This window comes from Schistocerca americana, chromosome 2 (assembly GCF_021461395.2).
Source record: "Schistocerca americana isolate TAMUIC-IGC-003095 chromosome 2, iqSchAmer2.1, whole genome shotgun sequence".
NCBI classification, from domain to species: Eukaryota; Metazoa; Arthropoda; class Insecta; order Orthoptera; family Acrididae; genus Schistocerca; species Schistocerca americana.
Window position 1 is genome coordinate 1024757854 of NC_060120.1, and position 25961 is coordinate 1024783814.

Genomic DNA, 25961 nt, shown 5'->3' on the forward strand with positions numbered 1-25961 from the left:
CTGGATTTCCAGTAGGCTTTTGACACTGTACTACACAAGCGGCTTATAGTGAATTTGCGTGCTTATGGAATATCGTCTGTTATCTGACTGGGTCTGTGACTTCCTGTCAGAGAGGTCACAGTTCTAGTAATTGACGGAAAGTTATCGAGTAAAACAGAAGTGATTTCTGGCATTCCCCAAGGTAGTGTTATAGGCCCTTTGCTGTTCCTTATCTATATAAACGGTCTGGGAGACAATCTGAGCAACCGTCTTAGGTTGTTTGCAAATGACTCTACCATTTATCGACTACTAAAGTCATCAGAGGATTAAAACAAACTGCAAAACAATTTAGAAAAGATATCTGAATGGTGCGAAAATTGGCAGTTGACCCTAAAAAACGAAAAGTGTGAGGGAATGCACATGAGTGCTAAAAGGAATCCGTTAAACTTCAGTTACACGGCAAATCAGTCAATTATAAATGGCGTAAATTCAACTAAATACCTAGGTATTACAATTACGAACAACTTTAATTGGAAGAAACACATAAAATGTTGTGGTGAAGGCTAACCAAAGACTGTGTTTTATTGGCAGGACACTTAGAAAATGCAACAGACCTACTAAGGAGACTGCTTACACAACGCTTGTCCATCCTCTTTTAGAATACTGCTGCGCAGTGTGGGATCCTTACCAGGTAGGACTGACGGGCTACATCGAAAAAGTTCAAAGAAAGACAGCACGTTTTGTATTATCGCGAAATATGGGAGAGAGTGTCACTGAAATGATACAGGATTTGGCCTGAACATCATTAAAATAAAGGCGTTTTTCGTTGCGACGGAATCTTCTCACAGAATTCCAACCACCAACATTCTCCTCCGAATGCGAAAATATTTTGTAGACACCGACCTAGATAGGGGAAACGATCACCACGATAAAATAAGGGAAAACAGAGCTCGTACGGAAAGATGTAGGTGAGATTGGAATAATAGAGAATTGAGAAGGTGGTTCGATGAACCCTCTGCCAGGCACTTAAATGTGATTTGTAGAGTATCCATGTAGACGTAGGATAGAATGAAGTTTAACAATAATTCGCCCTTAGCACAAGCTGTTAAAGTTGAAACAGAGCTGCTATGGCCGAAATTGTAGATACATGAATCATACAAAATAAATGACCTATTCACCAGAGAGGCTACGCAGATAGTTCCCCATTTCAATAATATGTTGTCGTGTGCTACAATTAGCCGTGTCAAGCAAAGCACTAAATGGTGCGTGGGTAGGCTTGCTGAAAACATTCACAAACGGCGTGAGAAGAAGGTTTCTAGTTTGTATAAGTAACATAGAGAAACAAGTGAAAAAGAAACACAGAAGAAACACTCAGTCTTTGATAGAACTGTTATTCTAACGGAAGTTGCCTGAACTAATGAAGAACGAGATTATTAGATAAAGGTCTGCAATTTTTGTGCTGAGCTAAAACCGAACAAAATCAGCTATTGCTGAAATCAGAGTAGTAATTGAAGTATCAAAAGTGGATGAATTTAACACTACAGACACTGTTCTGAAAACAAAAAGACAGGAAAAGGTCGACCATCTCGCTGGCCGAATGGTTACCGTTGCTGCCTTCAGTGCAGAAGTACCTGAATTCGATTTCTCCCCAAAATAAATAAAACAATATTTACAGATTATTAAAGATAACTTTCTGTCGAAAAGAAAGCTGATAAAGCTAACACATTTATTGCTAACTTACACTAATTTTGAATTTAATGGGATGATTTATCAGCATAAAAGGTAGGTTCACAATGAGTAATGGGTTAGCAGGTAGCATAGGAGAAATATTTATTAACGATCTAGAGAACAGTTTTTTGTTCAAAACGGAATGCTACAAACTTTATGTGGATAACGGTTTGATTGTGTTTAAAGGTAACGTAAGTGATATAAATAATTATGCCTCCTTGTTAAGTAGTATGCATTCAAAAATTAACTTCACATCGAAAGTGCAATAGAATTGCTCTATTTGTTACATATGTGTGTTTATTACTAGGAAAAATAATGGCAGGTATTTGGAATTTTTGGCAAACCGCCATGTACTGATGATAATTAATGAGCACTTGTTTAATCAACAAAGTTATAAGAAAGGTTTGTTTTATTCTATTATCCGTTACCTCTTGCGGTTACCTTTATAACAGAATGAGGTATACGACAGGGTTGGTGTCTTGGAACAGGTTGCAGTAGTGATTGGGCACGAAACAACCGTTCTTACCAATATTTATAAGGAACTTAAAAACGGAGACTTTCAGACAATGCTAGTAGCCTTATGTCTAACAATAATAACCAAAAGTTTAAAACTAAATTTGTAGGCATGGTCTACAATGGCCGTATTCCACATCAGACTGAACAGTGCTTTGGTAAAACTAACTTTAGGTTTGCTTTCCGATCAACTCACACACTTTCGTCGCCGAGTTGATCCTAAACGTTATAAATTTAACAAATGAGGAATGCACAAAGTTAAACGTTCGAGGATAAGTCAATTATTATGCGCAAAGTAGTTATAAAATTTTATTGTACTCAAATAGGAAACTTACAAGAACATCATTTTTCGACATAGTCTCTTTGCATTTCAGTGCACTTTGTCGATTGTTGTACAAGCTTCCCGATGCTCTCATAAAAGATGGCTCTCGGTTGAGTTTTGAGCTAGGAATGCACCGCTTCTTTCACTGCTCCGTCCGAGGCAAATCGACGGCCCCTTAATGCTTGTTTGAGTGGACCAAACAAGTGATAGTCAGAAGGGGCAAGATAGGGACTATATGGAGGATGATCTAGTACTTCAGATTTGAGTTTCTGGAGCGTTTCAGCAGTGTGGGCAGCAATATGCGGAAAGGCATTGTCGTGCAACAACACAACACCTTTTGGCAGCAATCCTCGGAGTTTGCTTCGAATTGCAGGCTTTAGCCTGGCAGTAGGCATCTCACTGTAACGTACACTGTTTATTGTTGTGCCCCTTTCCCCATAATGTTCCAGTACTGGACGTTGTGCATCCCAAAAAACCGGCTCGTAATGATGGATCCATGTTTCGTTACCAGTAATGATCCTGTCTAAGAAGTTGTCCCCTTCGTTACCATAGCGATCAAAATGTTTTTGCAGATATCCAAGCGCGTCTGTTTATGCAGCTGTGTGAGTTGTTTTGGGACCCACATTGCTCAGATTTTATGAAACCCAAGTCTGTTGTGGATGATTTCGTAGGCAGAATCGTGACTAATTTGCAGACGATGTGCCACTTCGTCGATAGTCAATCGTCTGTCTAAGAGAATCATTTCACGTGAACGCTCAATGCTTTCTTCATTTGTGGTGGTAAATGGTCGTCCGGCTCCTTCATCGTGCGTAACACTTGAGCGATCATTTCGAAATTTTTCAATCTATTCGTAGACACTCCGTTTGGCAAAACGCTGTTCGCGTACTGTACCGAAAGTCTTCGATGAATACGCCTTCCGACAATAAAAAAAAAACGGATCACTGAGCGTTACTCTTCTTTGGTGCAAATAGACAGTGGAGCAGCCGTGATTAACAGCACGGCAGCGATAACGAAACTAGCCTAGCAGCTTGAAAATTGCAAAGATATAACAACAAATAAACAATGCATACGTCATCAATGTAAAACGGCAGTACTACCAAAACAAACAAAAATATAATAATAGACTTGCCCTCGTAATGGCTGTTAATGGTATAACATTCGCCAGGTGGGCCGTTCTTTTCAAACTCGTTTTTGGAAATATCGCTCTCTGTTCGCAACTGTTTTGCCGTAAGAGGTCATCGCTTCATCACTACAACTTTGATGGTAGACTGTCATGTACGTTTGGCTTTTTGTTCTTGGTCGTCGTGCTTTCTTTTACACTTTAATTCTACAATAACGTCCCTTTTATGTAATACGTTTTGTAACCCTGCACATCTGCTCGCCACGTGCCGGTTTATCTGGCTTTTGTTTATTTACCTTCGCAAGCACACACAGCTGTTAGTCTGCTTAAAGCTTAATAGGCCCCAGACAAATCTGGCTACTTTGCATAATCGTATATAGTGTCTTACCGGTTTTCTGTGTAAAAACTCTATACTCAATTGCTATTTTATCAAACATGGTATGTTGGTTTATTTTTTGTTATTATTCACGCTATTTGCTTATTATAACTTATAACATTTATCTTGTTTTATTTCATTGTCTGTAATGAAATTGTTCTTTTATTTTTTATCTCTTTTGCATACTCAGTTTGTCCCTTCATCTGATTTCTGCGTTTGCTTCCTTACGTAATAACAAGATACGCAGGCGATGTGATGTCGATAAAAGAAACAATTTATTTTTTATGTAGTTCCTAGATATGCAGTCGACGTGGTCGCTATACATTGACACTACATCTTTTCCCTGATTGGTATGTCATTCCATTTTGTACCTTACTTTACCTTGAAATATGTATATTCTTGAAGACAATTGAAGTCAATTTACGCAAAGCAATTTTCTGTTTCTGCTTGTTTCTTCAGATCTGAGGACTATTGTACGAACAACCTGAACTTGTTACCAAATTTAATGCAATCGTTTGCAATCTAGACATTGAAACGGGACCTTGTATATCGTTTCATTACTGTCATTTTGATGTACCTTGCATACAAGCAACGTGAACCCTCCTGCTGTGTATGTAACTGGTCAATGTACCAATGGCAAAGGAATAGGCCGACTTGTTCATTTATTCACCAGTACACATCCTTTATAACCCTTATGTTTTATCTCTGTGCTTCTAACGTGAGTCTACTGGAAGTCTGAATCGTTAAATGGAGCAGTCGCAAATGTAAGAGCAAGACAGAACCATTGCCAACCTAATTCCATGGGCAAGTTTAGCAAAGAGCAAAGGCTAGGAGATGTGTCAAAAATACTCAATGCGATCGAATTTTGACGTCCGATAGTTAGCCATAGCAACCAGGTCCTTCCCTGTTTCAATGGGGAGCCATTTCTTCGGCATCCAGAATAATAGGCATTCGGTATCTGGAGTGGCAAGTGAATTCTGAGGCACAATCTTTCCTGTGTCGTGGGTTCTGGTATTAGACTGTGTTATTTAGTTATAGAAACATCTTCCTTTTCTTTCAGATTATCGATGTTAGATAAGTGAGCAATGGTCCTTTAATTTTGATTACATATGTATGGACCGCAGGAGAACTTCTGTAAACTTTGGAAGGTAGGAGACGAAGTACTGGCGGAAATAAAGGTGTGAGAAGGGGGCGTGAGTCGTGCTTGGGTAGCTCAGTTGGTAGAGAACTTGCCCGCGAAAGGCAAAGGTCCCGAGTTCGAGTCTCGGTCCTTTACACAGTTTTAATCTGCCAGGAAGTTTCACTCTACATATGAGTTTGGATGGGGTCCAACTTTACGAAAACACAGTTTTGTTTTGCATCCCAAAGACGTTTCACTGCAAGTGCAGCGTCATCAGTGGGCTTTTATTTTATAGATTTTTACCACATGGTGTGGTCTTCCTGAGGTATTAAGTTTTTATAGTGCCTTTTTTCTTTCCAAGTTTATCATGTTTTCTCTTTTCCTCATCTTCTTCACTGTGAAGTTCTGCTTATTGACCTGTCTTTGTCACTATTTCATTGTTTACTGTGAAAAACATGACAAATTGTGAAAGAAAACAGACACTATAAAACGTAATACCTCAGAGAAACGACACCATGTGGTAAAAAGCTATAAAATAAAAGCCCATTGATGATGCTGCAATTTCAGGTTAACATGTTTGGGACAAGATACAAGGAATGGACAAGGTACAGGGACACAGTTCTAGAAGTGGCCAAAGAATGTCTTGGAACAGTAGTGTGTAAAAGTATGATGAAGCAAACAGCTTGGTGGAATGATACAGTCAAGGCAGCCTGTAAAAGGAAAAAGAAGGCGTATCAAAAATGGCTACATACCAGAACCCAGGTAGACATAGAAAGTTATGTTGAAGAAAGAAACAAAGCCAAACAGTTAATTGCAGCATCCAAGAAGAAATCGTGGGAAGACTTTGGAAACAGGTTGGAGACTATGGGTCAAGCTGCTGGAAAACCATTCTGGAGTGTAATTAGCAGTCTTCGAAAGGGAGGTAAGAAGGAAATGACAAGTATTTTGGACAGGTCAGGAAAACTGCTGGTGAATCCTGTGGATGCCTTGGGCAGATGGAGGGAATATTTTGAAGAGTTGCTCAATGTAGGTGGAAATGCGATCAGTAATGTTTCAGATTTCGAGGTAGAATGGGATAGGAATGATAATGGAAATAGGATCACATTTAAGGAAGTGGAAAAAATGGTCAATAGATTGCAGTGCAATAAAGCGAGTGGGGTGGATGAAATTAAGTCGGAACTCATCAAATACAGTGGAATGTCAGGTCTTAAATGGCTACACAGGATAATTGAAATGGCCTGGGAGTCGGGACAGGTTCCATCAGACTGGACAAAAGCAGTAATCACACCAATCTTTAAACATGGAAACAGAAAAGATTGTAACAGCTACAGAGGTATCTCTTTAATCAGCGTTGTGGGAAAAATCTTCTCAGGTATTGTTGAAAGGAAAGTGCGAGTATTAGTTGAGGACCAGTTGGATGAAAATCAGTGTGGGTTTAGGGCTCTTAGAGGTTGTCAGGACCAGATCTTTAGCTTACGGCAAATAATGGAGAAGTGTTATGAGTGGAACAGGGAATTGTATCTATGCTTTATTGATCTAGAAAAGGCATATGACCGGGTTCCTAGGAGGAAGTTATTGTCTGTTCTACGAGATTATGGAATAGGAGGCAAACTTTTGTAAGCAATTAAAGGTCTTTACATGGATAGTCAGGCAGCAGTTAGAGTTGACGGTAAATTGAGTTCATGGTTCAGAGTAGTTTCAGGGGTAAGACAAGGCTGCAACCTGTCTCCACTGTTGTTCATATTATTTATGGATCATATGTTGAAAACAATAGACTGGCTGGGTGAGATTAAGATATGTAAACACAAAATAAGCAGTCTTGCATATGCGGATGACTTAGTTGTGATGGCAGATTCGATTGAAAGTTTGCAAAGTAATATTTCAGAGCTAGATCAGAAATGTAAGGACTATGGTATGAAGATTAGCATCTCCAAAACGAAAGTAATGTCAGTGGGAAAGAAATATAAACGGATTGAGTGCCAAATAGGAGGAACAAAGTTAGAACAGGTGGACGGTTTCAAGTACTTAGGATGCATATTCTCACAGGATGGCAACGTAGTGAAAGAACTGGAAGCGAGGTGTAGCAAAGCTAATGCAGTGAGCGCTCAGCTACGATCTACTCTCTCCTGCAAGAAGGAAGTCAGTACCAAGACTAAGTTATTTGTGCACCGTTCAATCTTTCGACCAACTTTGTTGTATGGGAGCGAAAGCTGGGTGGATTCAGGTTATCTTATCAACAAGGTGGAGGTTACGGATATGAAAGTAGCTAGGATGATTGCAGGTACTAGTAGATGGGAACAATGGCAGGAGGGTGTCCACAATGAGGAAATCAAAGAAAAACTGGGAATGAACTCTATAGATGTAGCAGTCAGGGCGAACAGGCTTAGATGGTGGGGTCATGTTACACGCATGGGAGAAGCAAGGTTACCCAAGAGACTCATGGATTCAGCAGTAGAGGGTAGGAGGAGTCGGGGCAGACCGAGGAGAAGGTACCTGGATTCGGTTAAGAATGATTTTGAAGTAATAGGTTTAACATCAGAAGAGGCACCAATGTTAACACTGAATAGGGGATCATGGAGGAACTGTATAAGGGGGGCTATGTTCCAGACTGAACGCTGAAAGGCATAATCAGTCTTAAATGATGATGATGATGATGATGATGATGTTTGGGATATAAAACAAAATTGTGTTTTGCTAAAGGCTGACCCTCATCCGAAAACAAATGTATTGTTAAAGCAAACATGGAAAAAAGAGCTTCAACCTCAACATGATTATTTTGATTACTCTGCATGCAAAGTGTAGTTCAATGATGATCTGTCTGTGCTAGTTCGAGGCACCGATATTTGGCTAAGTACGAGGGTTGTCGAGAAAGTAAGTTCCGATCGGTCGCGAAATGGAAAGCACTGGGAAAATCCGGTAAAGCTTTGCACAGATGTGTTGGGCAGTGTCTCTAGTATGCCTGTCGATCGTGTCGCGTCGCTCTTTTCAGTTTTGAGTGAACAGTGAGCACGAAAAGATGCGCAGGGAATAGCGTCTCCCGCCAAGTATGAGGGTCTGGTTAGAGATTTCGCCTGTGTCATGCAGCCCACATAACACAACTGTCGAGCAGTTCCTTCTTCATGCCAATTCTCGGCCGCACACTGCAGGGGCAATGAAGAAGCTCCTGCAGCGTTTCCGATGAGAAGTGTTTCATGACCCACAATACAGTCCGTAATTGGCTTCCCCTGAGTCTCAGAGCTGCAGACTGGAGACTGCCGACTGCAGACTGGCCAAAAGCACAGGTGGCTGCTTTCTATGACGAGGATACTGGAAAGCTGTTACAACACTACGACAAAACTCGAAGTTGGAGCAGTGACTATGTAGAGAAATATATAATTCTGGCAACACGGGCCATGACCTTCTTGTTCTGTGCGGATGCACACATATTACCCGAACTCTTACGGGACTTACTAAGAATGCCTTCCACGAGTAATGAGTGTGTTGGGGTGGGGCACTACGATTGCAGTGTGTGGACATACAAGGTGAGAATGTGGGTCTCGCAGGAGGCGTGCGCGAGATAGTCCCTACAGTTATCTATCCTCTGTACCCTCGGTGGCTCAGACGGATAGAGTGTCTGCCATGTAAGCAGGAAATCACCGGTTCGAGTCCCGGTCGGGGCACACATTTTCACCTGTCCCCGTTCATATATATCAACGCCTGTTAGCAGCTGAAGGTATTAATATAATTCTAATTTCGTTCCAGACGGCTGCGGGTCATCAATGGTGTCTGTTCTTTCGTACATGTCAGAAAGAACAAACACCATATCCATATAAGTATACGTGATAAGCTGGTCCGTTAGGATGCTGCAGTGGGACCAATTGAATGAGAACATCTAAAGTGGATTAGAAACAGAGAACGAACAATACATGAATAAAATCTTAAATAACATTCGTCATTTAACTGTTGTTAATTTGCCAAGCTAATTATGTTGCTACCTCACGGTACGTGTTTTTTCCTTATAGGACGTGCAGTGCGTAGTTTCCAAGTACTACGACATTTTGAAATCTGAAACATGACAATTCGTCAACTTTTTGGAAATTAGGCGCTGAATTGTTTGTCGTCCATAAACAGCCCTTTTCAATCTATCCCACGCATGCTCGATAGCGTCATGTCTGAAGAACATGCTGGCCACTCTAGTCGAGCGATGCCGTTATCTGAAGGAAGTCATTCACAAGATGTGCACGAGGTGGGCGCGAATTGTCGTCCATTAAGGCGAATACCTCTCCAATATGCTGTCGATATGGTTGCACCATCGGCCGGAGGATGGCATTCACGTATCGTACAGCCGTTACGGCGCCTTCCATGACCACCAGCGACGTACGTCGGCCCCACACAATGCCACCCCAAAACATCAGGGAATATCGACCTTGCTGCACTCGCTGGAAACTGTGTCTAGGTCGTTTAGGCTGACCAGGTTGTCTCCAAACACATCTCCGACGATTGTCTGTTGAAGGCATATGCGAGACTCATCGGTGAAGAGAACGTGATGCCAATCCAGAGTATGTTGTTGGGCCCATCTGCACCGCGCTGCATAGTGTCGTGTTTGCAAAGATGGAGCTCGCCATGGACGTCGAGAGTGAAGTTAAGCATCGTGCAGCCTATTGCGCACAGTTTGAGTCATAACAGGACGTACTGTGGCTGCACGAAAATCTTTTTTCAAAGTGGTGGCGTTGCTATCAGGCTTCCACCGAGCCATAATCCTTAGGTAGCGGACATCCACTGCAGTAGTAACCCTTGGACGGCCTGAGCGAGGCATGTCATCGACAGATCCTGTCTCTCTGTATCTCCTCATTGTCCGTACAACAACGCTTCGGTTCACTCCGAAACGCCTGAACACTTCCCTCGTTCAGAGACCTTCCTGGCACAAAGCAACAATGCGGACGCGATCGAACCGCGGTATTGACCGTTTACGCATGGTTGAACTACAGACAACACGAGCCTTGTACCTCCTTCCTGGTGGAATAACTGGAGTTGTTCGGCTGTCGGACCCCTTCCGTCTAATAGGCGCTGCTCATGCATCGTTGTTTACATCTTTGGGCGGGTTCAGTGACATCTCTGAACAGTTAAACGGACTGTGTCTGTGATACAATATCCACAGTCAACGTCTATCTTAAGAAGTTCTGGGAACCGGGATGATGCAAAACTTTTTTTTGACGTATGTGTTTTCACGATAAAGTATAAGTCGTTTGCACTTACGAACTCTGAGAATGTTCATATTGTTTTCAGTCCTAATATGCTGGTGATTGTTCCACTGATTGAAGTAAAAAAGTGTTTTGGATAAAATAAAGTAGAGTACTGCTCCTCGTCGTTGTAGCTACTGAAATTGCTGACGTTCCGATCGACTTTGTGCGGCCGTCTTCAGGCCGTTTTACTGCTGTGTATTGATGAATGTCTTCCATTGTATACTTCATTTTCAGTTACCTGCTAACTACCGATGTTATATATCTGAAATGTCTCTGGACAATTTGAAGGGACTGTTATGGAGTGGTGGTTGTACAGTATGCTATTGCATGTGCTACCCTGATGGTTGACTAGAATGTAGCTCAGTAGGTAATTGCAGAAGTTAGCGTATCGGCTGTCTGTTGCCTGTGCCTCTGTGGTAAGTGATTGGTGGGCAACTCCTTTGGTTATTAGAAGGCAATAGCAAATCGAGAGCCTGCATGCAGTGGAGGATGCTTTACTGCAGCGAAACGTTAAGGCCACACGGCAGTTCCCTCGCAGTCACCTTTTGTACTGCCGCCGGCCGGATATCCGCTGGGCTCGAATCGTCGGCGGCCAGTCTGCAGGTAACTTGGAGCTGTCCTCCCTTTTCATGCTGTTAGGGCGGTTAATTATATCACTAGGCTCTCTTATTTTCGGCAACGGCCTTGCCGCAGTGGATACACCGGTTGCCACCAGATCACCGAAGTTAAGCGCTGTCGGGCGTGGCCGGCACTTTGATGGGTGACCATCTGGGCTACTATGCGCTGTTGCCATTTTTCGGGGTGTATTCAGCCTCTTGATGCCAATTGAGGAGCTACTCGACCGAATAGTAGCGGCTCCGGTCAAAGGAAACCATTATAACGACTGGGAGAGCGGTGAGCTGGCCACACGCCCCTCCTATCCACATCCTCGGCTGAGGATGACACGGCGGTCGGATGGTCCCGATGGGCGACTTGTGGCCTGTAGACGGAGTGCTTTTTCTCTTATTTTCAGTTGCTGTTTCTACAGTTGCCGCACAAACATCCGAAATTCTTGAAAGTTGACAAGACGGCCACATTCTTGGCTGTGTTCTGCTACAGCTGACTTGTTCTGTCACAGTCGTACGTAACGTTCATGCTCCGAAACGCGAGTGCTAATGGGTCTCCGGGTTCCCCCACATAGACTTTGCCGGATTCACGCCTAAGTTCCTACACACCTGCAGTGTGGTCGTTGCATGTGGAATATGAGCGGCAAAGTCGTTATTGTGTCGTCGTTAAATATCGCAGCACCACGCCGAAGTCGGCAAGCGCACATCGATATAGGACTGTTGTTGTTTCTAGATATACCGGGAATCCGATATATCTATCTTGAGGAAAGTGTCATTACAGGGTCTCGATAATCCGAAAAATGATATCGATATATGGAAATACAGACAGATAAGATATCGACGTACCTGCCTATAAAAATATCGGTTGCACATTGTAATTATACTGACGGTTTTAGAGCTGTATATCTAAGTATTGATTTATTATTAGATATTCTGTACATCAACAAGCTAGCAGCCTTCCTATCCTCCTCGGAAAAAGAACTGAAAGGAAAACGATGCACGGTCACACCTGGCAATAACCACTTTGCTAACAAAGGTAGCTGCATGTTAGTGGCACAATAACAGGTATCCTGCTACGGTCGCAGGTTCAAATCCTGCCTCGGGCATGGATGTGTGTGATGTCCTTAGGTTAGTTAGGTTTAAGTAGTTCTAAGTTCTAGGGGACTGATGACCACAGCAGTTAAGTCCCATAGTGCTCAGAGCCATTTAACAGGTATCCGATGGATCTGTCGTTCGGTTTCGTCAGAGCTGCTGAAATATATGGTTACTAAAATGCCACCTAATTTTAAAACTAGTTACACATATGTAGCATGTGGACTGCTAACCCATACTTTGTTGGCTTTACATCATCTTGTATCTCGAAACGGAAGAAGGTCTGCTGCCATGGAACACGTGATGTTTGCTAATGAACCCAGTTTCTTTAATTTCTTAATGATTTTACCTGTACTGAAAATGGAAAGTTATGTTAGTTTCCAATAGCTTTTATATCAAAATTTATTTAAACTGGTTTTTGATAATACGAGGGTTGTACGGAAAGTAAATTCCGAACGGCCGCGCAAACGAAACCACAGTGAAAATCACAAATATTTTATTTGCAACAATAAGCTGCACCTTCCACCTACTTCTCTACATAGTCGCCACTCCGACTGAAACATATGTTGCAGCACTGTACCAATTTTCAAATACCCTCGTCATAGAAGGTAGCCACCTATGCTTTCTGTCAATTCTCTACTCTGGTTTGCTGCTTGTTGTCTGTGTCAAAATATTGTCTTCATAGCCAGCGGTTCACATCAGAAGAGATGAAAATCCGAGGGAGCCAAGTCCGGGCTGTATGCTGGGTAATCAAACATTTCCCATGGAAAATGGTGCAGTAGCGTTCTCATTGTCCCTGCTGTGTGCGGCCGAGATTGTCACGAAGAAGGAACTGTATGACAGTTACGTTGTGCGAGTTGCATGAAATCAGGCGAAATCTCTCGGCAGGCACCCACACTTGGCGGGTGACACTATTTTCTAGGCATCTTTACGTGATCACTGTGCACTCAGAACTGAAAAGAGCGACATGACGCGATGACAGGCGTACTAGAGACAATGTCCAACACATCTCTGCAAAGTTCCATCGGATTTTCACTGTTGCTCCATTTCACTGTCGATCGGACGTTACTTTCCGAATAGCCGTCGTACTTCTATTTAACTTGATTACATTTACTACAGGTGGGCGGTAGAGTAATGATGTAACCGATAGGGGAGACTGGGAGAATTTGCCACAGTGGGTAAAATGATGTACTGTACCTCAATATATCTTCAACTGTGAGTGCTAGTCTTCTGTGACCGGTGCTGCCATCTGGTGCCCATCTATACGAATAAGCGTACAGAACGTAGGAACCTCCCAGTCGTCGGTGCAAGAAGCATAGTTTGTTTTGTCTTTGTTTCTTCTAGCATTTGATCTCTAGTTTCTAAGTGTTGTGTACATAGTTCCGCGTAGTCAGCGCAGACACAACTTTCCCACTAGAGCGCGCCTCTCTAAGCACAACAGCGCAGGCGCAGCGCTCGTCCATCTCCGCACTACGAGATGGCGCTGCCTTAGAGACGGACCAAATTCTGCTTCAGCCGATCCGCGTAATAATATGTAACGCAGCCAATGAGATTGCTGCTAATGTAGAACCTTTTCTCCTCACGGATCACACTCGCGTAGTGATACCTGAATGCACGAGGTATTATAATGAGTGTACAGACCTCCGATCAGTCAGTCTGCATTAGTCTGTACGAGTCTGCATTTGTCTGCACCAGTCTGTACCAGTCTGCATTTAGTCTGTACCAGTCTATAGTCAAGTTTCAGTCTGCATCTAAGAAGATTATCGTATTCCTGTACATAGCCATGAAGATAAATGGATAGACACTTGTCAAGTATCAGAGATATGTGAGAATAAGACTAACGTACCAAGACCAAAGGAACTTCAGATTGTCAATCGTAAATAGCATCCAGAATCAAGTTATGTAAGGTTTATGCTTGTTACTATTTTAATAAATGTGGGTGAAAATTAATCAAGTTCTGTCTAAAGTTGGTCACCATCAATCTGCTACTCTAAGTGTGCAAGTGGCATTTCTATCGTCTGACCTAACGGCAGAAGATAAACACGCCACGATAAGACCACGAGACATATTGCTGACACTCGCCTACTTCGTTAGAGCGACAAGTCAAATAATCTGATGGCGTGTGTACTGAAGGTCTTACAGTGCGCACACCGCACTAAGAGAGAAGCTATTTCCTATTGTGTTAAAAACAAGTTTTTGTTGTTATGCCTATCTCTGATCATTAACACTCACGATTATGTAAGTATTATTTCTCTTAAACAAATCGCGAAAGTGGAACTATAATTTTACAAAGGCCATGCTTGTCGGGGCTAATTTGAGACACAGACACCGAGAGCGTCTTTTTATCCCACTTCAGTTTCAAACCAATGAAGATAGAAACTAAATTACATACGTTAATCTATGTTTAATGGCGCCCAAGATAACATAATACGTTATTTTTATGGGGATGTGTTTCTCTGTTCCGATGCAGAGGACGTACATCCGTAAAATAGAGAGCTTCTGGGACTGCAGGTGAATTAAGAAATGCCGTTAATGCTGTTCATAAATGGGACTTCTGTAAGGGAGAGCGCCATCCAACACAACGTACCAGAGGCAAAGATCTGTGCGTAGTATGTGGTGGATTCGGCAAAGATGACGAGGAATTGTAGTCATGTATTTGTTGTGCTTTTTCGTGTCATTCTCAATGAAGTGAGTGGGACAGTCTTGAAAACTATAACTGTGACTCCTGCCTCAAGAAGCGTTAGTTGTCTAGAAAGAGACCAAAGGCGTGTGTGAGATAGTCCCTGCAGTCGCTCTATTCTCTGTGCCCTCGGTGGCACAGATGGATAGAGAATCTGAGATGTAAGCAGGAGATCCCGGGTTCGAGTCCCAGTCGAGGCACACATTTTCACCTGTCCCCGTTGATATATCAACGCCCGTCAGCAACCGAAGGTATTAATATAATTGTAATTACAGAATACGCTTGTACTCAGGTCCTCTTCTGTTGCTATTTTATAAGAAAATTATTATTACTGTTTTCTATCTTTTCCACAGTTAATTATGCTAATATTTTCGCTATTTTCTTCTTGTAAACTATCTTGTTCATAGTTTTGATTTTACCCCATTTACTGCGTCATTTTAACTGTTGTATTGGGTAAACTGACGCATGTAGGGAGTCATAATCATCAGTTTCTTTTTCTGAAACGTAATGCTTTATATTTATGGTTTCAAGATATGTTACAGTAAACATATTTGGCTAATAATATACGAAAATTGACGCCTCTAGCTATTACAGAATAAATATGATAGTCAAAATCCCTTAGGCACGCTAAATTCCCCCACTCTGCCCTAAGCTACTGACCAAATTTTCACGACTGTAACACCTTTAAATTTCAGTAAAATATGCATATCAAAAAAGGTTTTGCATCACCCCTGTTCCCAGAACTCCTGAAGACGTTGCCTGTGGGTATTCTATCACAGACACAGTCCCTTTGACTGTTCAGAGATGTCACTAAACCCGCCCAAAGATGGAAACAACTATGCATGAGCAGCGCCTATTAGACGGAGGGGGGTCCGACAGCCAATTAGTTCCAGTCATTTCACCAGTAAGGTGGTACGCGGCTTTTGTTTAGTTCAACCATCCCCAGACGGCCAATACCGCGGTTCGGTCGTATCCGCATTGTTACTTTGTGCCAGGAAGGGTTCTCAGCAAGGAAAGTGTCCAGGCGCCTCGGAGTGAACCAAAGCGATGTTGTTCGGACATGGAGGAGATACAGAGAGACAGGAACTGTTTATGGCATGCCTTGCTCAGGCCTCCCAAGGGCTACTACTGTAGAGGACGACCGCTACCTAACGATTATGGCTCGAAGGAACCCTGACAGCAACGTCACGATGTTGAATAATGCTTTTCGTGCAGCCACAGGACGTCGTGGTACGACTCATACTGTGCGCAATAGGCTGCATGATGCGCAACTTCACTGCCGACGTCCATGGCGAGGTCCATCTTTGCAACCACGACACAATGCAGCGCGCTGCAGATATGCCCAACAACTTGCCGAATGGAACGCTCAGGATTGGCATCACGTTCTCTTCACTGAGTGTCACATATGCCTTCAACCAGACAATCGTCGGAGACGTGTCTGGAGACAATCTGTCCAGCGAGTGCAGCAAGGTGGAGGTTCCCTGCTGTTTTGGGATGGCATTATGTGGGGCCGACGTACGGCGCTGGTGGTCATGGAAGGCGCCGTAATGGCTGTACGATACGTGAATGCCATCCTCCGACCGATAGTGCAACAATATCGGCAGTATACCGGTGAGGCATTCGCCTTCATGGACAACTCGGGTCCCCATAATGATCGTCTTGTGAATGACTTCCTTCAAAATAACGACATCGCTCGACTAGATTGGCCAGCATGTTCTCCAGACATGAACCCTATCGAACATGTCCGGGATATATTGGAAAGGGCTATTTATGGACGACGTGACCCACCAACCACTCTGAGGAATCTACGCTGAATCGCCGTTAGGAGTGGGACAATCTGGACCAACAGTGCCTTGATGAACTTGTTGGATAGTATGCCACGACCAATACAGACATGCATCAATGCAAGAGGACATGCTACTGGGTGTGTACAGCAATCTCGACCACCACCTCTGAAGGTCTCGCTGTATGGTGGTACAACATGCAATGTGTGGTTTTCACGAGCAATAAAAAGGGTGGAAATGATGTTAATGGTAATCATTATTCTAAGTTTCTGTACAGATTCCAGAAACTCTCTGAACCGAGGTGATGGAAAACTTTTCTTGATGTGTGTATTTGCTTCTACATATATGACCAAGTCGTATCTTGGAACTTTTTTTAAAAGAAAAGACTTACTTTTTTGGAGTAATTTTTGTAATTTTAGACAAATATTGCAGCTCACGTACAATGAATGCTATCATTTACAAATGAAACTATTAAATACATTAAACCTGTGTTAGGCAACTGGCTAGAGGCGAAAGCCTGAAACTCGTTCTATGCTAGAACACTCTCCCCTACTGGGGAAGTGACATCTTGTTTTTCGGTTACAATTAAAAGACCGGCAGCCTACATAGGCTCTGGTATGAGATACTGGTGGGACGTGCGCTGAGGAGCCGATGAAGTTAACGTAGTGTCTGGCCGCAACCAACCCAAGTGGACGTGTAAGGTGCTGGCAAGGTCAAATAGTTGTCTGTTACAGATGCAACGCACACCAGCATTCTTGTTTAGTTCTTACCGCATAGTGGTCTCGCTGCTCGTGACTTATTGTATCACATCGCAATAACGGAGCACCGATGGAACAAGTGACTGCACAATTTTACGTTTAACACCTTATGGAAATAGGTTGCTAAGCGTCTAGAGGGCATAGAGATATTTGGTGACATTATTTTCTGATAAAGTATGCAGCTTCCAGTGTGTATGGAATACAGGTGAATCAGAAATTATACATTTCTCGTCGCGAAAAGTTACGCAACTGATTATCATGAATTAAACGGCCTCTCGGTCAGAGTCGATGCAGGAAAGATACGCGAAGAGGTCCTACTCAGGTTCGTAGGAAGGATGTTCAATATCAGCTGACCATAGAAGCCATGACCAGAGCAACGAGTGAATATTTATCCAGAACATTGAAAAAATAAATAAGGCGTGCTTTCTCATAATCCCTCGGGACGTGAAGAATCATACCGGTAAAACTGTTCAGCTCGAAAGAATCAATAGTATCTCTAGCACCAGCGACCCCCGCTGAAATAAAGCGCAGCGGCGTGCATGTATATTTGGCCTGGGACGTGAAAAAAAGAAGAAAACAACAGTTAAGTTCCGTACTCCAGTAACATACTCCACAATGTCCATTAATGAAGTCAGTTTCCGAGTTTAGTAATTAAAATAGAGAAAGGTAAGGCATACAGTCGTTTAAAATGCTTCAAAATGGATTAACTTTTTGGTTGAATGATGAGCCAGATTGTAAAAGAAAGCTAATTTAGCCAAAACCAACATATTTTACGTAATATCTATGTCTTCAATAGTTCAGCCACAACTTTTAAACATAGTAATTTCACAAAATCTGCCTAAAGAAGAAATGCAAACATTACGAACACACGCCAGCTGCAGAATTTTAACGCCAACCAGAATACGTGAAGGGCGATAACGTCTTATTCACCCACGAATTGACCAAACCATAAAAATTGCCAAAGGGTCGGTTGCCTATTCTGAGATAAACAAGTAAGCGAATATAGAGAGCATTCGTTCCAAGTAAGAATCAGTTTCCCCCAAGTCTCAAAAAAGGTTGAGTACCACACAGCCTGCAAATCAGAGGACACACAAAGTCGCTTTCACGAGCTTCCCTCGTCCCCAAAATATTTCGAGCAAGTATCGAAAACATTATGCGAATACATAACTAGTAAGAGTATGGAACGCAGTATCCGACCAGAACCTCGTGAATCCACAAAATAACTAAAAAATCTACTCTGTCCGAACTGGCCTGCGAAGCCCACAGGTACCGACCGATATCCGTGCCATCCTTAGCCGGTAACTGTCATTGGATACGAATACAGAGGGGCATGCGGTCAGCACACTGCTCTCACGGCCGTTGTCAGTTTTCGTGACCGGAGCCGCTACTTCCCCATCAAGTAGCTCCTCAATTGGCCTAACAAGGGCTGAGTGCACCCCACTTGCCAACAGCTCTTCTGCAGACCCGTACGGTCACCCATCCAAATGCTAGCCAAGCCCGACAGCGCTTAATCTGACGGGAACCGGTGTGACCATGGCGGCAAGGCCGGTGATGAATGCACACGTGTTATTCTGCTTCCAACGTAGCAGAATTCCTTTACTTCTTCTGCTCTGTGATCCTCAATTTCGATGTTAATTTTATTACTAATCTCGTTTCTGCTACTCCTCATCATTTTCGTTAGTCTTCGGTTTGCTCTCAATGCATAGTCTGTACTCAGTAGACTGTTCATTTCTTTCAGGATGCCCTGTAATTCTATTTTGCTTACACTGAACATAATAACATCATGAGCAAATCTTATCGCTGATAACTCTTCGCCCTGATTTTTAAAACCCACTCCTAAGCCCATCTTTTATTTCTGTCGTTGCTTCTTCTTTACGTAAATTGAACAGTAGGGAAGACAGGTTGCATTCTTCTCTTACACTCTTTTAAGTATTACCCTTATTTCCCTATAACTATATTTCTGTGAATTTAGAATATCTCGCACCATTTTCTAAATCACGAAATCTATTACGTATTGATTTTTCGTAAGTTCTGCTTCCATTATGATTCGCAACAGCAGAACTGCTGATCCGATGCCTTTATCTTTTGCAGAGCCAAACTGATCCTCATCTTAGATATAGTAAACAGCCAATCGTTTTGCAAATTGGAAGGTTTATTAAAACGCCTTTATCATGATTTCAAAGTTTATAAATTAGTTTTCTTCAGAAGAAAATATCACGCCAAATTTGCTTAAAAATCAGAGCATATTTAGTTGTGTGCATATATCAACGAACTGTCCATATCTGTAGAGACCTCACCATGCTTTCAGCGTTTATAAAAACGTGTTCTTCGGAATGATATATCATGCGAAACTTACTTAAAAACCACATAGTAATTAGCTATGTACACGTCCCAACGAATAGTCCATATATGTAGAAACCGCCTTTAAGATCTAGGCAGTCAAAAAATTTTAAAATTTTGTACATGGCTGGTGCAGCAGCAGTAGAATGAAATCATCTTGTAGAAGCAGTAAACAGCCAATCAGTTGCATATTGGAAGGTTTACTGAAACCACTTTATCGTAGTGTCAACTTTTATAAAAACGTCTTCTTCAGAAGTAAATAACATGTTCACTAGTTTATAAATCAGATCAGAGTTAGCTGTGTACGTATTCCAACTGACTGACTGTTTACTATTTCTACAAGATCACTTCATCCTACACTTGCTGCTCCTGACATGCACAAAATTTTAAAATGTGATCCTCATCTAAGAGATCTTCGATTTTCTTTCCCATTCTTCTGTATATTGTTCTTGTCAGCAACTTTTATGCATAAGTTATTAAGTTGTCGCACTTACCTGCCCTAGTCTTGAGGACTGTATGGATGATATTTTTTCCGAAAATTTGGGATAGTACGTATCCAATCTCATACATTCTAGACACCAACTTCAATAGTCATTTGGTTGCCATTTCCTCTAATAATTTAAAAAATTCCGAAGGACTCTTATCTATGCTTTCCATCTCACTTCATCGCAAGTGTTCTGAAGTTCTATTATACTCTGACTGCACTACTGGATCACTTATGTCATTCATACAGACTCTGAATTCTTCATCTACCACGTCTGTAAGACACACAAGAAATTACTACTTTGACGAAAACCGGGTTATCTTTTATGTATTGGACCCTTTCTGTTACTGGGCTACAATGGAGAGGAATAGGAGACTACTGATTGCGGAATTCAGAACTAATTCTTTTGTACGGGATACTGAAGTCACTCGGGACTTTTTTGAGCCTACCTCAGCACTGAAAACTTGCGTAAGGCCGAAGGTCATCGAAACGAAAATAACATTTATAAAACGACAGCAATGACGAGTGGTCATTCACACAAACAGAGAGACCAATAATGGGGCCAGAATGGACGACCCCTATGGTACTCGTGAGAGAACAGGACGACTTTAGATTGCCACAGACAACACGAAATATTAAACAGGTAAATAAAAGAAAACTTAGTCCGTCCACCGCCTGCTGCTTTTCTCGAAAAATGATAAGCAGTTGAATATTAATTGCAAAACGATTTAGAAAAGATATCTGAATGGTGCGAAAATTGGCAGTTGACCCTAAATAACGAAAAGTGTGAGGTGCTAGAAGGAATTCGTTAAACTTCGGTCACACGATAAATCAGTCTAATCTGAAAGCCGTCAATTCAACTAACTACCTAGGTATTACAATTACGATCAACTTAAACTGGAAGGAACACATAGAAAAAGTTGTGGGGAAGGCTAACCAAAAACTGCGTATTATTGGCAGGACACTTAGAAAATGTAACACATCTACTAAGGAGACTGCCTACAATACGCTTGTCCGTCCTCTCTGGGATCCTTACCAGGTAGGATTGACAGACTACATCGAAAAAGTTCAAAGAAGGGCAGCACATTTTGTATTATCGTGATATATGGGAGTGTCACAGAAATGATACAGGATTTGGGCTGGACATCATTAAAAGGAAGGCGTTTTTCGTTGCGACGGAATCTTCTCACGAAACTCCAATTACCAACTTTCTCCTTCGAATGCGAAAATATTTTGTTGACACCGACCTACATAGGTAGAAACGATCACCACGATAAAATAAGGGAAATCAGAGCTCGCACGGAAAGATATAGGTGTTCGTTCTTTCAGCGCGCTATACGAGATTGGAATAAAAGAGAATTGTGAAGGTGATTCGATGAACCCTCTGCCAGGCACTTAGATGTGATTTGCAGAGTATCCATGTAGATGTAGATGTAGAATACTGCAAAAAAAGAGAAAAAATCACCAGTATTCTCCTATTGATTCTAATTTTTTGAAACTCTGCTCAAAAGCCATGTTGTAATAGGGGATCTTACCAGTGTTCGGGCATTACGAATAGTTACTCCCAAAGGGTGAAAACTGACTATGAAGAATTCTGTAGATCGAGCTAATTTGTCGGTTTTCAAGGGCTGCAAGCGGATAAAGGCATATTATGTAGACACAGGCACCAGATCAGCTACGTTCTATTTTTGTTGTGTAGTATGAATCAAGGTTATTAAGTCTTTAATTAATTAGTGTTACCATAATTTGCTTCCTCTTTTATTATTTCATAAAAATGACAGACAAATCATTAATATTTTCAAGCAAATGAAGCATTGTACTTAGACAATTTGCCGATTATGCTATAATCTACAGGAAAGAAGTATCACACGAAAGTTGTGAACGAATCAATGAGGATTTGTTGAAAATAAAAGCGTGGTGTAATGACTGGTAGTTATCTCTCAATATTAGTAAGTGTAACCTACTGCTTATAACAAGGCGAAAATCCCCACTAATGTAATAGTACAAAATAAATGCCCAGTCTTTGGAAGCGGTAGCAATCATCAAGTACTTGGGTGTGACTATTCGAAATGATCTCAAATGCAATGATCCGATTACACAAGTAACGTGCAAGGCGAAACTCTAGATTGTGGTTTATTGGTAGAATCCTGAAGCGTTGCAGTACTTCAACAAAGGAAATTGCTTACAATACGTTAGTTCGTCCAGTCTTTAGAGTATTGTTCGTCTGTATGGGAGCCTTACCAGTTGGGTCTGATTCAAGAGATTGAGAAGGTCCAAAGAAGAGCGGCAAGATCCGTGAGTGGTAGATTTAACCATTGCGAGAGCGTTACAAATCTCATAGAAAGTATGAAGTGGGACACACTTGCAGATAGACGACGCGCTAAACAGAAGGGGCTGCTCACTAAATTCCAAAGTCCGATCTTCACCAAGGATGTAGAGCATATATTATTACCATCAACTTTAAAATCGCGCAATGATCACCATTCAAAGATAAGGGAAATTAGATCTCGTACTGAGGCGTTCAGACAGCTGTTTTTCCCTCGTGCGATCCGCGAGTGGAACAGAGGGGGGGGGGGGGGGGGGGAAATATGACTTTGGCGCGAATTGTGCCCTCCGCCACACAGCTTGGTGGGTAGCGGAGTATATATGTAGATGTAGATGTAGACTGTTACGTCACTTTGTAAAAATATTCTGGATTAAGGTTGGTGCCATTCTTCAATAGAACGGATGTTCGGCGACGACAGCGAGAAGCTACCGTACAGACTAGATTTTTTTTTTTGGGGGGGGGGGGGCGGCAAGTCTTGCACACAGCACTTCCACGCTTACCTTAACCCACTACACACGGCAAGAGGGACATTTTTCCCTTACAAATACTGTACCAGTTCTTAACTTGTGTACTTGTTCCCCGTTTCTGTCGCCATTGGGTTAAAATAGCACTGATAGATTTTGCCATTTTCGCAATATTTTAAACGAATGCACATTTCACAAATAAAAATTACTCAAACTGGCGTTTATCTTGTAATAAATATACAACCAGTCGCTTTATTTTTAAGATTTATACAACCGTGAACGTGTTCTCGAGCCACTGCAGGCTCATCTTCAGATGGAGGTGTTACAAGAACATTATGTTGTGGACCAATTGTAGCTATATGCAGTGCTGGTGCTGCTGGCAGAGACGACGGAAATTTAGTAATCGGTGACGAAACGCCAGTTTAAATCACAGTCGCAGTTCGTCATTCACAACGGATATACTGCAAAAAAATTACTCAATTTTTAAAAAAGGTTTATTTAAAAAAGAAAAATTTCAGCACTACTGCTACGGCTAACTGATATTGCTGTTTTTTTACTCGGTTATTAAAAAACGGCACCTGCTATCACCGAGACCAAACAAATACCGAAAAATACCTTGTACTAAGAACGAAAATACAGGTATCGGTTTTAACCTGTCCCTACTCTACAGGCGCACGCACCTTCATCCTGTCGGGTCGCAGGTCGACCCCCACGACGGTCACCCCTCGCTGCAGCAGCGCGCGCGCCACGGCGGCCCCTATGCCGGAGCTGGCGCCCGTCACCATGGCAACGCGTCCGGCGTACCGCTCCATGCTGACGCCTGCAGACCTCTGCTGCTACTGAGGCGTCCTTCGCGCCGGGAACCTGTCGCACGTGTAAATACGATAACAGCTCTTGTTTTCCCTGTGTCTTAAGATTAGATTCTGCATGTTTTAACAAACATGAAAGCTCCGCTACAACCACACGACGCTCATTTCTTATTACACTGGGTGAAGCACGTAATTTCTACACCCTGCATACATTTGTGATATTAAAACGATATTTTCGACAAATTTTTAAAGGAATTTGTTTCTATATATCCCCTTGCGCTGATGATAAACAAAACCCTGTTTCATACCAGTTTCAATGAAAATTACCATTGTCGACAACCTTTGTAGCATCTCATAAAATACGAGGAGAATTCAAAAAGTAAGTTACACGTGTTGCACAACTCTAAGGTGATTCGCGCAAGAGTGGTGCATTCTCAGAAGAGACTTCATGTTCTTTGTTTCCAGCAGCCGCAGTTCTCTTCGGGTACGAGTTTCATACCAGTTTCAATGAAAATTACCATCGTCGACAACCTTTGTAGCATCTCATAAAATACGAGGAGAATTCAAAAAGTAAGTTACACGTGTTGCACAACTCTAAGGTGATTCGCGCAAGAGTGGTGCATTCTCAGAAGAGACTTCATGTTCTTTGTTTCCAGCAGCCGCAGTTCTCTTCGGGTACGAGTAACAGGTGCATCACAGCGTGGGAGCGAAATGCTGCGACAACCGGAAACGTACTCCAGAGTACTAGTACGCGGGGTAGAATGATTCTTGTGGGCAAAACGTCTTAATTGCACACGGATTTACCGTGAAATTCTGGCGGTATATGGACCAAATGCAATGTCGTGCCGCCAATTCCTCTCCTGTGTCAAACTCTTCATCTCAGTGTAGCACTTACAGTCTACAACCTCAGTTATTTGCTGGATGTATTCCAATCTGACTTCGTCTACAGTTTTTACGCTCTACAACTCCCTCTAGTACCATGGAAGTTGCTCCCAGATGTCTTAACAGATATCCTACCATCGTGTCCCTTCTGTTTGTCAGTGGTTTCCACATATTCCTTTCACTACCGATTCACCGAAGAATCTCAGCATTTCTTACCTTATCAGTCCACCTAAATTTCAATATTCTTCTCTACACAACATCTCAAATGCTTCGATGCTCTTCTTGCTGGTTTTCCCATAGTCCCTGTTTCACTGCTATACACTGGTGTGCTCCAAAAGTACATTCTTAGAAATTTCTTCCTCGAATTAAGGCCTACTCTTGATACTAATAGATTCTCTTGGCCAGGAATGTCCTTTTTGCCATTCCTAGTTTTTTTTTTACGTCCTCCTTGCTCCGACCGTCGTGGTTTCTTTTGCTGTCCAGGTAGCAGAATTCCTTAACTTCATCTATTTGGTAATCACCCATCTTAACGTTAAGTTTCTCGCTGTTCGTATTTTTACTACTTCTCATTTCTTTCGTCTTTCTTCGTTTTACTCTCAGTTCATGTTCTATACTCATTAGACTATTCATTCCATTCAGCAGATCCAATCAGTCTTCTTCAATTTCACTGAGGATAGCAATATCATCAACGAATCTCATCTATGATATCCTTTCACCTTGAATTTTAATCCCATTCTTGAATCTTTCTTTTATTTTCGTCATTGCTTCTTCGAGGTGTAAATTGAATACAAGCGATGAAAGACTACATCCCTGTCGTATACCCTTTTTAATCCGAGCACTTTGTTCTTGGTCTTCCATTCTTATCGTTCCGTCTTGGTTCTCGCACATATAGTATACTACCCGTCTTTCCCTGTAGTTTACCCCTATTTTTCTCGGAATTTCGAAAATATTGTGCCATTTTACAGTGTCGAACGTGTGTTCATTTTTATCTAGTCTTGCTTCCAATATCAACAGCAACGTCAAAATTACGTCTTTGGTGCTTTCACCTTTCGTAAAGCCGAATTGATCGTCGTCTGAAACGTCCTCAATTTTCTTTCCGTTCTTCTGTGTATTAATCTTGTCAGTAACTTGGATGCTTGAAGCATTAACCTGAATGTGGGCTAATTCTCGCACTTGTCGGCTCTTGCTCTCTTCGCGGAATTGTGTGGGTGACGTTTCTCGAAGAGTCAGATGGTACATTCTACACACCAACGTGAATAATCGTATTGTTGCGACCTCTCCAACGATTTTGGAAATTCTGATGGAATGGTCTCTATTTCTTCTGTCGTATTTGATCTTAAACCTTCCAAAGCTCTTT

General features: G+C 42.1%; 1 protein-coding gene and 1 pseudogene across 1 annotated transcript in view; one reads left to right on the plus strand and one right to left on the minus strand.

Moving 5' to 3' along the window:
- Window positions 1-23725, minus strand: part of LOC124594643 (dehydrogenase/reductase SDR family member 11-like) — a 117937-nt gene extending 94212 nt beyond the window's left edge. Inside the window, exon 1 of the mRNA XM_047133011.1 lies at window positions 23594-23725. Within this exon, the coding sequence (XP_046988967.1) occupies window positions 23594-23725 (132 nt within the window). The remainder of the gene's footprint in view (window positions 1-23593) is intronic.
- Window positions 11055-11172, plus strand: LOC124596983 (annotated as a pseudogene).
- Window positions 23726-25961: the final 2236 nt, after the last annotated feature.